The 13,441-nt window shown below is 46.2% G+C and overlaps 1 protein-coding gene across 1 annotated transcript in view; it reads right to left on the bottom strand.

The window, feature by feature from the left end:
• Window positions 1-241: 241 nt before the first annotated feature.
• Window positions 242-13,441, bottom strand: part of LOC146177593 (uncharacterized) — an 81,985-nt gene continuing 68,785 nt past the window's right edge. The window contains exon 2 of the mRNA XM_084581596.1: window positions 242-1,319. Coding sequence (XP_084437722.1) covers window positions 242-1,319 — 1,078 coding nt within the window. The remainder of the gene's footprint in view (window positions 1,320-13,441) is intronic.

Here is a 13,441-nt window from a genome sequence, read left to right as displayed (position 1 = left end):
AGATGTCTCTGTTCGTCTATGAAGTAGATATCGGCTTACATTATGATACGAGTCATTAGCTGGCAATTCGCAATCCAGATTTGCAACAAATGTAGCCTAAGCGCTTTTATGCAACGAAATGCAATGTGCACCTTACGATACATGCAGTATTGGACTTGGTACCAAGGGCTCTAAGATAGCAACCAAAGTGTATTTACAACTACAGAACTATACCTTTGGTAGTAACAAGCCTGGCTAATAATTACAAGAGCTTGGTATGCACCGTTAACACTCCGGCCAGGTGGCTGTCGATGCGCTGTCGCTCCTTCTGTGGAAAATGCGCAACCGTTGTCATAGCTGACACGAGGAGCCTGTAGCTGGCTTCCACATGGCTGGCGCAGAAGATGGGCCGCTGCTCCTCTGCGCGGTGCTTGCTGCCATGCAAGACGAGCAGAACCGCCGCAGGGTTGGCCACGGCCGCGTACGCGTGCAGGAACAACCATGTGAGGTGCTGGCGCACGGCGTGGTCGTCGACGTTTTCGAAAATGTGCCGAACAGCCTTAAGCAGGTTAATATCACTGAAAAGCAACAAGTCGTCCAAAGTAACAGGCGGCTGGACCCGCATCATAGCGCCCAAAGAGTATATGACATAAGCCGCAGTCATGGTATCCGTGTGCTTTTCCAGGTCACGGAGTGAGAGCACAGTTGGAGCACGAGCTTTCGAAGCCAACGATGAAAGGACATCGAAGACATAATTTAGCCTATTGAAGTCCTCAGCTATTCTCTTATGGACCGGCACTTTATTTACGTCCGTATTGAAAAGAGCGAAGATGTTACTGTACACTTTCGCGAAATATGCTCTTGGTATTTGTCTGAACACAGCCCTCCACTGTAGTATGAGGTCGTTCACAGTAGCGAAGATGCGTCGTTTTGTGTGGCCACCCAGACTGCTTGGCAATAGCTTCAAGGAGAACCAAAGGTCCACGTTCCAGTTGAAGGCCAGGTCAATAAGGACTTCAAGTGGGCCAAGACCATCACTGGGATCCTCTGGCCATACAAGTCCGTGCTCACGCATAAAATCTTTCAATATCCCCACTTGCGATCCCGTCTGCGTCATGCAGCTATAGAACATTGCTGCCGCCTTGCTGCCTACGGGCAGCAGGTGAAGGCTCCTGTCAAAGGTGTCACGTAACTTCTTTTGCCACAACATTACCAGGTCCATCAGCGCAGATCTGGAAAGCTCTGAGAACTCCCGGCGGGGAGACCAGCGGCCACAGACATGGGCGGCGAAATCATCGCAGGGGTTGACGCTTGCGTCAAGATGTGCTTCTATAAGACCCCTGCAATGAAAATCGACTGACTTAAAAGCAGAAAAAGCGCAGAAAGATCGACAATCGGGTAAAAGATTCTCGGCTCTGGCAGGCACGTGACTGCTTCTAGAAAGACAATGGGAGTCTACTACGTTAATAGTACAGAGTGAGGATAAGAGCAACTTGGTGACAAATCATTCTTGTGGTGCTGATTATCCTAGGGATTCTGGGGGTGCCCCAGCACGGCGGGGCCTATACGATTTGAAAAGCTTGAGTTGGCCCCTGCTGCAAAATTCAGCGTATCATGTGGTTGTTTGATGCTGCGAAAACCTAACCACGAATCAGTGCACAGCTAAGCTGCCGGCTTCTACCTTTCAGAACAATCCCTGTTATTTTTCGCTCAGAAAGCGGACGCCGAAAACGACTGTTCAGATATTCGGATGACCGCCCTTCATGTCGCGTTAAAGTTTGCATTTTTAATGATTTCTTTAGATAATCTCCTGTTCTCTCTTTAATTTTTTTTGTATTTAAAAATACTGCAGAGTCGCTTGACGCCAAGCAGGGGTGGAGACAAATAAAAACTACATTAAACGAATACATTAACAAAGACAATCAGAATCAATTACAGAAAGTCGAAGCATAAAACATATCAAACAACAACAACGAAAAACAATGCAGTAAAACTTCACCAAAGCATTTTCAAATTTGCGACGAACTGTTCGACTCTGTTACTGTCCACAATATTCTTAGGCAATTTATTCCAAGCGTGTATGGTTCTAGGAAAAAATGAATCATTGAAAGTATTGTTCAGGGAGTATATCCCTCAATCATTTTCCCGTTGTCAAAACGCGAGCTCAATCACAATAAAACTGTGGTTGTTGATTTGTATTATGTTGTTATATAAAATTAATACAAGAATTTTAACCTCCATTCAGAACGCCTCGCTCGAAGTGTATCGAGACCAAGATAGTCAAGCTTTTTCGTCACGTTATCAGTGCGTTTATATCTGTTGCAAATAAATCTGGCCGCTGGTCTTTGAACTCTTTCTACTTTGTGAATATTTTTCGCCGTATAAGGGTGGCTGGACTAACGCTTTATGTGCTGCTAGCTTCACATGTATGGGTGCTTTTGAAAGCTTGCGTCGAATGAGCCAGAAAGATTTAAATGCTTTAGTGCAAATTGAATTAATGTGAAGCTCCCAACTCAGATTGTGTGTAATAGTAACTCCGAGGTATTTAACAGCAGGCGATTCCTTGCGTGCGATGCCATCCACAGATTAAAAATGTTTTAAACTGGTTTTGTTCCTTGATATAAGGAGGACTAAACATTTGTCAGCATATAAAAGCATGTTCCAATTTGTGCACCAGCCTGAAACAGCAGCGGGTGCTTTGTTAAGTTTATTTTGGTCAGCTACACATTTAATTGAGGTATAAAGAACGCAGTCGTCTGCGAAAGGTTTTATCTTAACATCACATAGTATGACTTTCACGATATCATTAGCATAAATAGGGAATAAAATTGGTCCCAGAACCGATCCTTGTGGTGCCCCTGATGTTACCTGCAGTGTTTCCGAGCAGTACTTGTTAACTTGGACGTACTGGTACCTGTTTTCTAGATAAGCCCTAATGAATTCGATAAGTCTGCTATTTATTCCGATCTCGTAAAGTTTGTGTATTACTTTATTATGAGGCACTTTATCAAAAGCTTTCGCATAGTCCAAAAATATAGCATCGATCTGTTCCGTTCCTTGTAATTGTAGTGTTGTAGTGTAGTTTTTATAAGCCGAAGTCCGTATCATGATCATCCTTCTTTGAATCGGTGGCTTAACTCTCCCTACTACACGCACTATTTCTTTTTCCTCGCTTACTCTGAAGTGTAGATAATCAATATACGAAGTTGCACACCTTGTCATGGCAGAGAAAATGATCTCAACCACCGTGGGCAGTTCTCGGTAGCACGTACTAAGACTTTCTTGACATGGACTATAGGTTGATTTTACTTCGGATATGCCTTCAATCTGCTTCTAGGAGCAAGCTTTACAGCCACATAGAGACCAAATAGTGGAAACTTTGAATTCAGAACCTTGAAGGCCTCATGTCAAAGGTGCCTTCCGTTGATTTTATGGATGCATTTTAGCCACGCGCGTTCCGGGAAAAACTCAGGGCAGTTCTTCAAAGCCGAGCTCATGGGTAGAGACCTATATTTGTGAATGCTTTTTTTAGTCTTATACAGCTCCTCAGAATCAAGAGAGGAATAAATATTCTTTAATATTGTCATGTAGTGATGACAAGGCCGTTGATACCAAAAGAAGACACAGGCTTGATGGTACTGAAATTAACTCCTTATTGGGCTGACTTGCGCCCACAAAAGAACTAAGCAACTCTGCGGCGGCGATACTAACAAACGCGCTCGTCGATCGTCAAACAAAGAATGCCCGTCGCACTCGTCAACGCTCAATTTAAAGGCTGCTCAGAACAGTCTAGATAACGTCGCAAACAACTACCATCATAAGCTGGAACACTGTAGAAAGACACACGAGTGGCCGGAATCTTCGGGACAGATCTCGGTGCATCTTGCGCTATAACGAAACTGATAAAGGTGCGACTCGCGACATCGAGCATTTACAAACAAAGAATACAGAACTGATACGCAATACAGAATCAGAGTGATAAGGCCGTACGCCGGCGGGTATTAAAAACAACAAATACAGTTTTGAAGTTTTCGCGGCAGTATTTAAGAGATCTAACTGGTGAGCTATTTGGTTTTCAGACTTGTTAAGTTTCCGGTGAAACATTTTTCCCTCAATTCCAGTATAAAACGGTATATTTAATATAAATAAATTTGCTTGATAACAAGGTGTATATCAAGCTAAGACGGTCACAAGAAAGATGACATCACGGAAGTTTGCTACAACTGTTACTCAGATAAAAGTAGCATACATAATAGCCTTTCCACCCGATGCATATGCGTAAAAGGCAGAAAGCCAATCTTGTCAAAATTGTCTTGAAACTGATTCGTACTCAGTCTAATAAAGAACAAGTGACGCGTCACTGAAAGAGCTATTTTTTGATATAAAACTATTCCAGGGTTTCACGAGATGTATTTTGTCCGTTATTACCCAGAATCTTGGCGTCGCGGAACAGTGGTGGTGTACAATTGGCACAGGCCCGATAATGAAAGAGGGAACATGAGTAAGATATATATTACTAACTGAATAATTGTGAAGTATTTGGTGGTTGCTTGCTGGATAACGGCTCAGTACTTATGTCCTGCCATCCTCCTCTCGATATGGACTCTAGCTTTGCGCTTTCTGAGACACCAATCACCATGTTACCCGAAGGAATGTTGGCATTCCACCCGAACACGGACGTTTAGAGAAGATGTCAGGGCCTGCCCTCCGAGAAGCCATGCAAGGTGCGGTACCGAAGCAACCCGAGTCAGCCAGTGCAGCTGCCCTTCAAGCCTGCGCAAGGTACTGTTCATTACCCTGCATATTCCGCGAGTATCGGAGTCATTCTACGGTAAACCAGAGAAAGACTAAAGTCTAGCTCTTCCAGGTCGAGAGAGTCGCCTCTCCTAATAACTGAGATGACACTGCCAACGAAGACAGCACTTGTACGTGGTACAGGAACTGCTAATCCCTTTAGACTTCCGAGTGTGTTTCGCCATCGCATTGTCGAGGACTAAATTCGTCCAGACCGCCGAGAACGAACTGAGCGGTCACTCCAGCCTCGTTTTAGATGCCCAATGAGACTGTCACAATGTACGTTGAAGACATGACGCGACTGCTCCGCCGTGCGCATCCCGCCTTGTCGGAGGATAAGGAACTGTGCCACTTAATGCGCGGCCTAAAAAATAAGTGGTTTGCTGGCCTTGTGCGCAGTGCTCCGGCTCAAGTGACCAAATTCCTTCCAGAAGCATCGACAATAACAGACCTTATTTCGCTGCATCCCTTATGATTTGCTTCCGGCTTATGAAGGAACAAGTGAACCGTTCCGCGAACTCCTTCGGTCTCTTGTGCGAGATGAACTGCCCTTTGCAGTGTGCCTCCACCGCAGGTAACATTTTTTGCCGATATCGTTGCGCCGAAGTACGTGAAGCCATGGGGCCTCAATCCCTTAGTGATGACCTACAGTATTACACAGCTGAGGTCAGGCCCTCAACATACGCGGATATTTCAGGACGTCCAGGCCCATCATCAGTGCCATTTCTATCTGTACGACAAACTCCAATGACCCCTTTGTCTACAATAGGTCCGTCGCAGATTGCATCGGTGCCTTATGATCCTCTGCCATGCGTGCTGTCGGCCCACTATGCTTCAAATCAACGAGCGCATCGGCGCAGATCCGATATCTGGAATGTTCCCGATCGAAAACCCCTCTGGTTTCACTGTGCCGATTCTGGCCATCAGTTCAAATATTGTCACACATATGTATTCTTACTGTGTAAAATGGTAAGCGCTGTGCGCCCACTGGCTTAAACAAGCTGAGAGACGTCTTCCAGGGAAAAGTCAAGACGCCATAATTTATGGATTACTGAAAAAACAAAACATCCCACTACATATACGCGAAAATAACTGCAAAACATCGCAGTCCAGCTACACTAATCGTCCGCACGCGTAATCCACAAATTCACACTCATACCGCACTGTTACTAAACGCGGGTAGTTCTAACGCTATCTCGGACGCGTAGTACAGACCAAAACCCGGTGGTGCCTTGTCTCAAGAGACACCGGTGTTCCACAAGGGGAGCGTTCAGGAGGACAAAGTGAAGGGAATCGGTGCTGTCACGTCACCTTAGTTGAATGTCGATGTTCGAGCGTCCTCGTACCGCTGTCGAGATCTCGGAACTAGCAGCAACCGCTGGCTGAGTCGGCGTTGCGGAGGCGTTGACACAAGGCCCACGTTTCGAAGACTATCAGCGTCGTGATTGAAGAGACCGGGGTCACCAGTCGGCGGAAACCACCCTGGTCAGTAGGCCTAACGAACTAACACCTCCTCAGCAGCTGACGGCTGCACGCCAAAATGTGCACCTAGACCGTTCCTGCACTGTACACGTCACCACTCCTCCTTTTATACGTTCACTTCATTTTCTTCTTCCTCTCATTTCCGGATTCGTCGTCGTGTTGTGCATCTCTTAAAAATACCACTGCGCTCTCCTTTCTTACATCTTCTCTTTCTCCCGTGACACCATGTCTTCTGACACAGCGTCTATCGTGAACTGGGCCTGCAGGGTTGTCCCCCAACTCGCGATGACCATCCTACGCACAATCTAAGGAAATCGAACAGTATATCACTGAACGTGCGCTTACGGTGCTAGTTACCACGTGCAATGAATCAATAGATAACCAATCAGCCCAAACGTTCTCTTTAAAAACACTGAACAGCGCCGGATCTCACAATCTCCTTCTCGTCGCTGCCTCTCCGCATCATTCAAGAAATTTTAAAGTGGGACACATGGACGATACGCTAGCCCCCACCGGGGAAAATGAAGATGGCGACCTGCGGGCGGTGTCGCTGGAAGTCATCGCGATGAAGTCCTCCCAACGACGAGAACGGCCAATACCACCAGCCCTACAAAAAATCACAACATCACTGATTCATAACAGCCTGTCGCTTGAAATACTAGTAGTTTGTTTTTGGTGGGCACAAGTTAAGTGCATGAGTGGACATCGGAGAATACTTGTATTTCGAGTTGCAAACTAGCAACGTTACTTCGAAACGTTACGACTCCACGCTAAGACGCATAAAGTACACCGCTGGTGGACGCGTAATCACCTCCATAAGACAGTGAGCGGCTCGGTTGCAAATTCACGACGGCATATTTGTTCTTAGGTGCTTCATGGTCCGGGAGTGCTCGAGGGATGTGATACCTGTAGATTTACTGCGGAATAATGGACTGTTGTTGAACTTAGGCGGCGCATCGTCACAGAGAACGGGGATCCTGACTCGGTCATTCCGCATCATTGTTCGGCGCTGAGAATTTCCGTGGAAAAAGCTACAATTCCTTCCGGGCCAATGTCTTTGTGCCTATCGCTTGCGAATGTCTACGTGTGGGACAGATGTCACCGAGAAACATCATCCACTTTTCTTTACACATGGTATCTGCGCAGTGCAAAGCGTCATCCACTTTCGTCAAGGACAGTCTAAGGTCGCGCTTACTAACTTTTTGAATGAACACAGACACCTTTTTGTGCTATGGTGATTGCCTTCGTCAACCAATTCCAAGAACTTTAAGCCTGCTCTGCATCTAAAACCGTGATCCCTCCCTCCAGACCCCTCGATGACATCGATTAGTTCAGTGCTTTCCGCAGATCAGTATCTTGATTTAAGAGTTCTGCAAAAAATAAGTATGAAGCCTGCTGTGCATTTTCATCAAGGTGCGTGAAGTGGCCATTGCCAAACACCGTATTATTATGTCCGAGGATTTCCTACTCATCCGGCGGTAACCTTAAGCTATATCCCCTAAGGAAAGCGAGGCCGCCCAAACACATGTCAAGGAGATGCTTACGATTGGTGTCGTTCAACCTTCACACAACCCGTGTTCGTCGCCAGTCGTGCTAGTGAAGAAAAAAGACGGAACTGTGCGGTTTAGTTATGATTATTGTGATTTACTGAATAATATATCTACCCGCTGCCCTGCATCGGCGACTCCCCCTAAGACTTCGCCTGGCTCAGTATTACTCATCCCTTGACTTGAACAGTGGGTACTGGCGGATAGAAGTTGATGAACGGGACCATAAGAAGACGTTATTTGGTACCCCTGATGACCTCTACGAGCTTAATCTATTGCCCTTTTGGCCTATGTTCAGCACCGGCGACTTTTCTGCGGGTGATGGAATCGGTCCTCGTGGGCCTTATATGGCAAATTTGCTTAGTATAATTGGATGACGTCGATGTGCTCTCCAAATCATTTGAACAACACCTTGGAAGCTGAGAAGTGTTCTGAATTCTTTTCGATTGGCTAATTTGACATTCAGGTCTGAGAAATGTCACTTTGGTTATGCTGAGCTGAAGGTTCATATCCATGTAGTTTGCGCAGACGGAGTCAAGCCCGATACCGATAAAATTAGCGCTATAACGAAATTCTCTGTTTCCACGAGCAAGAAATGTGTAAAGCGTTTCCTGAGTTTCTGCGCCGACTGTCGCCGCTTCATATCTGACATCTCCAAGATTGCGGTCTGACACCGATGTACTGTTTTTCTGGTCTGCCGAGCAGCAAGAATCTTTCAAGGAGTTCCCAGACGGCTGCAAACATCTTCTGTACTTAACAATTGACAAGGCAGCTCGCATTGAGGTTCACACTGATGCCAGCGGCGCTGGATTCGTTGCTGTACTCGTCCAACATCAAGCTGAAATCGAAATGGTGATGGCGTACGCCAGCCGCACTGTTTCTCGTGATCACCGGAATTATTCTACACCGGAAAAAGAGTGTCTGGCTGTTGCCGCCCTTTAAAGGTAATCATCGATCATTATTCCCTGTGCTGGCTGGTGAGCCTTCGAGTTATCTGGGCACCTGGTTTTCTGGAGTCTATGGTTACAGGAATTCGATTACACCATTGCCTCTAAATTTGGGAGAAAACATGAAAACGCCGCCCGTTATCATGTGCCCCTATAGAGCGAGGTGATGATGGGATGCAAGATGAGACAGATGAAGGTAGTTTCCTTAGTGTGGTCAGTGATACATAACTGATGGCACGAGAACGAGCAGACGACGAACTTTGACCGGTTATTAACCACCGGAAGGGTCGTGCTGCTGGCGTGGCCCGTCATCTTTACCGAGCTCTTCGTTTTATTTGCGAAACGATGTTTTCTGAAAAGAACTCAAGTAGTGAAACCCGACCCTACCTCTTGTTCCTTCAGATTTGCGCGACGACATCCTACTTCCTTGTTACGATAAACCATCATCCATCCGCCAAATATTTAGGTTTCACCCGCACACTTAGCCGAGTTCGTCTGGACTACTACTCACCGGAACTTGATGCCACTGTTCACCATTACGTCATGGGTTCCTGTCAGTGCCAAAGCTACATGCCACCGCAGCTAAAGCTTGTAGGTCGGCTGCAGCAAATTTCACCGCTCGATATTCCATTCAAACAAGTTATTATCGATCTTTTGGGTCGCTTCCTTAGGTCTGCAGCCAGTAATAAATTGGTGAGAGCTGCAAGGGACTATTTAAGAAAGTATGCGAAAACAAAGGCAGTGGAACGGGGTACTTCTGAGATCGCCAATTGTTTCATGTGCCAAATCATCTTGAGGCATTGTGCCCCACCGTATTGTCATGCAGTGGGGACAATGCCGTTGGCAACAAATGAGGAGGCTTGAACCTCACTCGAATAAACTCTTTACTGGGCTGCCTTGCCCCTACAAAAGAACCAAACGATCGGTGGCGACGACAGAAACATGCGTTCTCGGTGATCGCCGACCTACAAATGCCTATCACCCTCGTCAACGCACAATTTATTAAGAAACACATAGATAAAGCCGCAAACAGTGACTAGCACCACCTAGAAAATTTGCGAATAATATGTGAGAGGCCGAAATCTTCGAGACATATTTTGGTGCATGTTGTGCTACAAATAAAGCTTGTTCTCGAGACAAGCGGGAACAAAGAATACAGAATTGAGCCTCGTCCCAGAATCTGAATGATGGGGCCACATGCCGCTAGCTGTCGAGAAACAACAAATAAAGATTTGAACCTTTCACGGCAGCGCGTGAGTTTTGATAGGACAGTGTGCTTACTGCACAGCTCATTCGAAACGTGTTCGAACTCGGTTACACAAGCCACTGCAGTACTATGGCTTATCACCGTCAACGTAAAGGGTTGATGGAAAGGATATGTTCATCGCCGATATGATGTCGAAGTATGAGGGCGCGAAGCAGGAGACTTGGTATGAGATCCTTATGTGACACGCGCTTACAACGACGTCGTGCAAGAAACGGTTCAGTTCACCCCTTGTAGTCTTACCTACGGAAAGGATGTTCAGACTATGTTGGATGTCATGGTGCCGTGCACTCCTCACGAAAAGCCGTTGGCGCTGGACGCTGAGCTATTCTCCCAGTGCGCTGAGGAAGCGCGTCAACTTGCACGCCTCAACTCTCAACACCAGCTGACCGTGGATGCGTTCCGGTACAGCGTTCGGGACCGGCACGTCATTTATGCACCTGGGGAACAAGCTTGGGTTGGACCCTTGTGAAGCGCCCGGGACTGTCGGAAATATTGCTGGGCTCATACTTCGGTCTGTACACAACACTGCGCCGTGTAGCGGACGTCAGATATGAAGTGGTTTTTCGCGGCGATATTAGCCAACCTAGCCGTCGCAAACCTCACTCCAACGCTGTGCACAATGGCCGACTTAAACCTTTCTTCATTTGATGCCGTTGTGGTTCTAGCCCTTTTACATACGCCACTTTTGTTATTGCTCTCCGCTACCACTCCCACCGCGCCTTGATTACCCTCTACTGCCGCACCTGATGCTTCCGTGCTTTTTGTGAGGAAAGGAATAATGCCACCTAGTTTAACAAGCTGTAGAGAAAGAAGCTCACGCAGTTGGGGTCTACGAGCGTTAACTATACAGGGGTTGAACTGAGCTGCCCCTATTTGAATATTTGTGAAAATTGTGAAAACAATGAGGTTAAGCGACTTGTCTTGCACTGTGAGACAAGGTTTCGCGATGTGATGACAATGCGTAAAAGCAGAAAACAATGTCGGAAAGTTTGGGGGAATTTTAAATACGTAAAGTAGGTATGAGCTGTGGCAGTGATTTTTTGAATTTTGCTCACCACACTGAGCAAAAATTTCTCCCACGCTTAAATTGGTAAGCTTGGTGCTGTTTCCTCGTTGCATTGCAAGCGTGCGCATAAGCCAGGAAGGTGGCATGTGTCGGCTGTTTTCACCAGAATAAAACGTAGCAAGCAGGCACCGTGTGTTGTTATCTTTGCGTTGCGCCGTATACCCTTTCAGCCTGTAAATGAATACAGTGATTTCTATGATGAAAGATCTGAGCGAAAAAAAGTGACAGAAGGTGGACGACCAAGATATCTTTATGCAGGTAGCGCATATTCTCCGAGGGCATTTGAAGGCGAATGCCTTCTAGGGTCATCGTGAAAATTTCGCGTTCACAAGAATTGTTCGCGAGATGTGTCCGTGAAACCTGGCAATACGTTGCTACCTCGACAGTTTCCCCCTTTCGGATGGTTAAGAGATAGTTCTTCACTCTCGCATGTGAAGGAGACGAGTTCTGAGATAGCGATGCTCCCGACGACCCAACCAAAGAAAAGAAAGGAATGAAACTACAACGAGTGCACAAATACGCAAGATAGAGATAGAACAGAAGACGGAAGAGGTAGAAGAAAATAAGGAAAGGTTTTCGCCATTAAGTTTTTAAGGGAAGCTCAGTGCAATACTGCAATTTCGTTTGGCTATAGATTGCCTTCCAGTGCAAGTACATTGAGCCCAATACAAGTTTCGGATATCAAAAATAACTTCTTGTGTGGAACAAACTTGGCCCGAACAAGAGTCCAGCGCGAACCTCAGAAGCCGCTCACCCTCTATTAACTATAATCGCTCGCGTTTTGAAATTACCGATGCAAGTTTCTACCTGTGTGGTGTCCTGCTTTACCCTTGTTTGGTTGGTTAATTCCCCCCGAATAAAATGAGTCAATCACCCTATTCAGTGGACGTGGTGGGCAGTCTTATGTTAATACAGTATAGCCCTGCAAACTAGAATTTCAGGACCCTTATGTTATATCCTTCGTTTTTCGTCTCATTTTCGCAGACTCCCGTGTGGCGGCAGGGTCCCAAACAAGCAACGAGCAGCCAGTCACTGCAGTCAGAAGCTAAAGGCTCCTGCAGTAGGCAGTAGCCATCCTCACTCGCGCAGTCGATTATGGACCAGTAATCGGTGGTCTCAGAAATGCTTGAAAGCCTCAGCTTCGTCACAAGTTTATTGTCATGAGAAGAAGAGGATTCATAATGAAAAACAACTGTCTATATAATCATCATCATCAGCCTGACTATACCCACTGCAGGGCGAAGGCCTCTCCCATATTTCTCCACTTAACCCAGTTCTGTGCTAGCTGCATCCACTTGACCCCTGCGAACTTCTTAATCTCATCCGCCCACCTAACTTTCTGCCGCCCCCTGCTACGCTTTCCTTCCCTTGGAATCCAGTTGGTTACCCTAAGCGACCGTCGGTTATCCTCTCTTCGCACTACATGTCCTGCCCATGTCCATTTCTTCTTCTTAATGTCCACAAGAATGTCGGTAACTTGAGATATTTCTCTGGCCCACTCTGCACGCTTCCTATCTCTTAATGTTAGCCCTACCATTTTTCGTTCCATAGCCCTCTGGGTTGTGCTCAACTTAAGTAGAACTCTCTTGGTTAGCCTCCACGTTTCAGCGCCATAGGTGAGTACAGGTGAGATGCAATTGTTATATACTTTCCTCTTAAGCGATACCGGTAAGCTGCTAGACATAATCTGCAAGTGCTTGCTAAATTCGCTCCATCCCAATCTTATTCTTCTTGTTATTTCCTTTTCATGGTCCGGATCTACGGTTACTATCTGTCCTAAGTAGACATACTCGCCTACTACTTCCAGTACTTCGCTACCTAATGTAAACTGCTGTTCCTTCCCGAGGCTGTTGAACAATACCTTAGTCTTCTGCATATTGATTTTCAAGCCTACATTTCTACTTTTCCTGTCTAGGTCATCAATCATTATTTGTAGTTCATCTCCCGCGCTGCTTAGCAAAGCAATGTCATCAGCAAATCGCAGATTACTGAGGTATTCTCCATCTACCCTTATCCCTAACTTCAAGTCTCTGAGTCTCTGAATACTTCCTCTAAGCAAGCTGTGAATAGTACTGGGGAGATTGTGTCTCCTTGCCTAACACCTTTCTTTATGGGAATTTTGTTACTTTCTTTGTGCAGAATTATGGTTGCTGTGCAGCCACTATATATATCTTCCAGCCCTTTCACGTACGGCTCGTCTACCCCCTGATTTCGCAATGCCTGCAACACCGCCGAGGTTTCAACTGAGTCAAATGCTTTTTCGTAATCAATGAATGCTATGTATAAGGGCTGGTTATATTCCGAGCATTTTTCTATCACCTGATTGATGGCATGGATATGATCGATAGTAGAGTACCGT

Source organism: Amblyomma maculatum, chromosome 10 (assembly GCF_055883805.1).
Source record: "Amblyomma maculatum isolate TAMU_Amacu chromosome 10, ASM5588380v1, whole genome shotgun sequence".
Lineage (NCBI taxonomy): Eukaryota > Metazoa > Arthropoda > Arachnida > Ixodida > Ixodidae > Amblyomma > Amblyomma maculatum.
The sequence above is the reverse complement of the archived record's forward strand: the minus strand, read 5'-3'. Positions and strand labels throughout refer to the sequence as shown.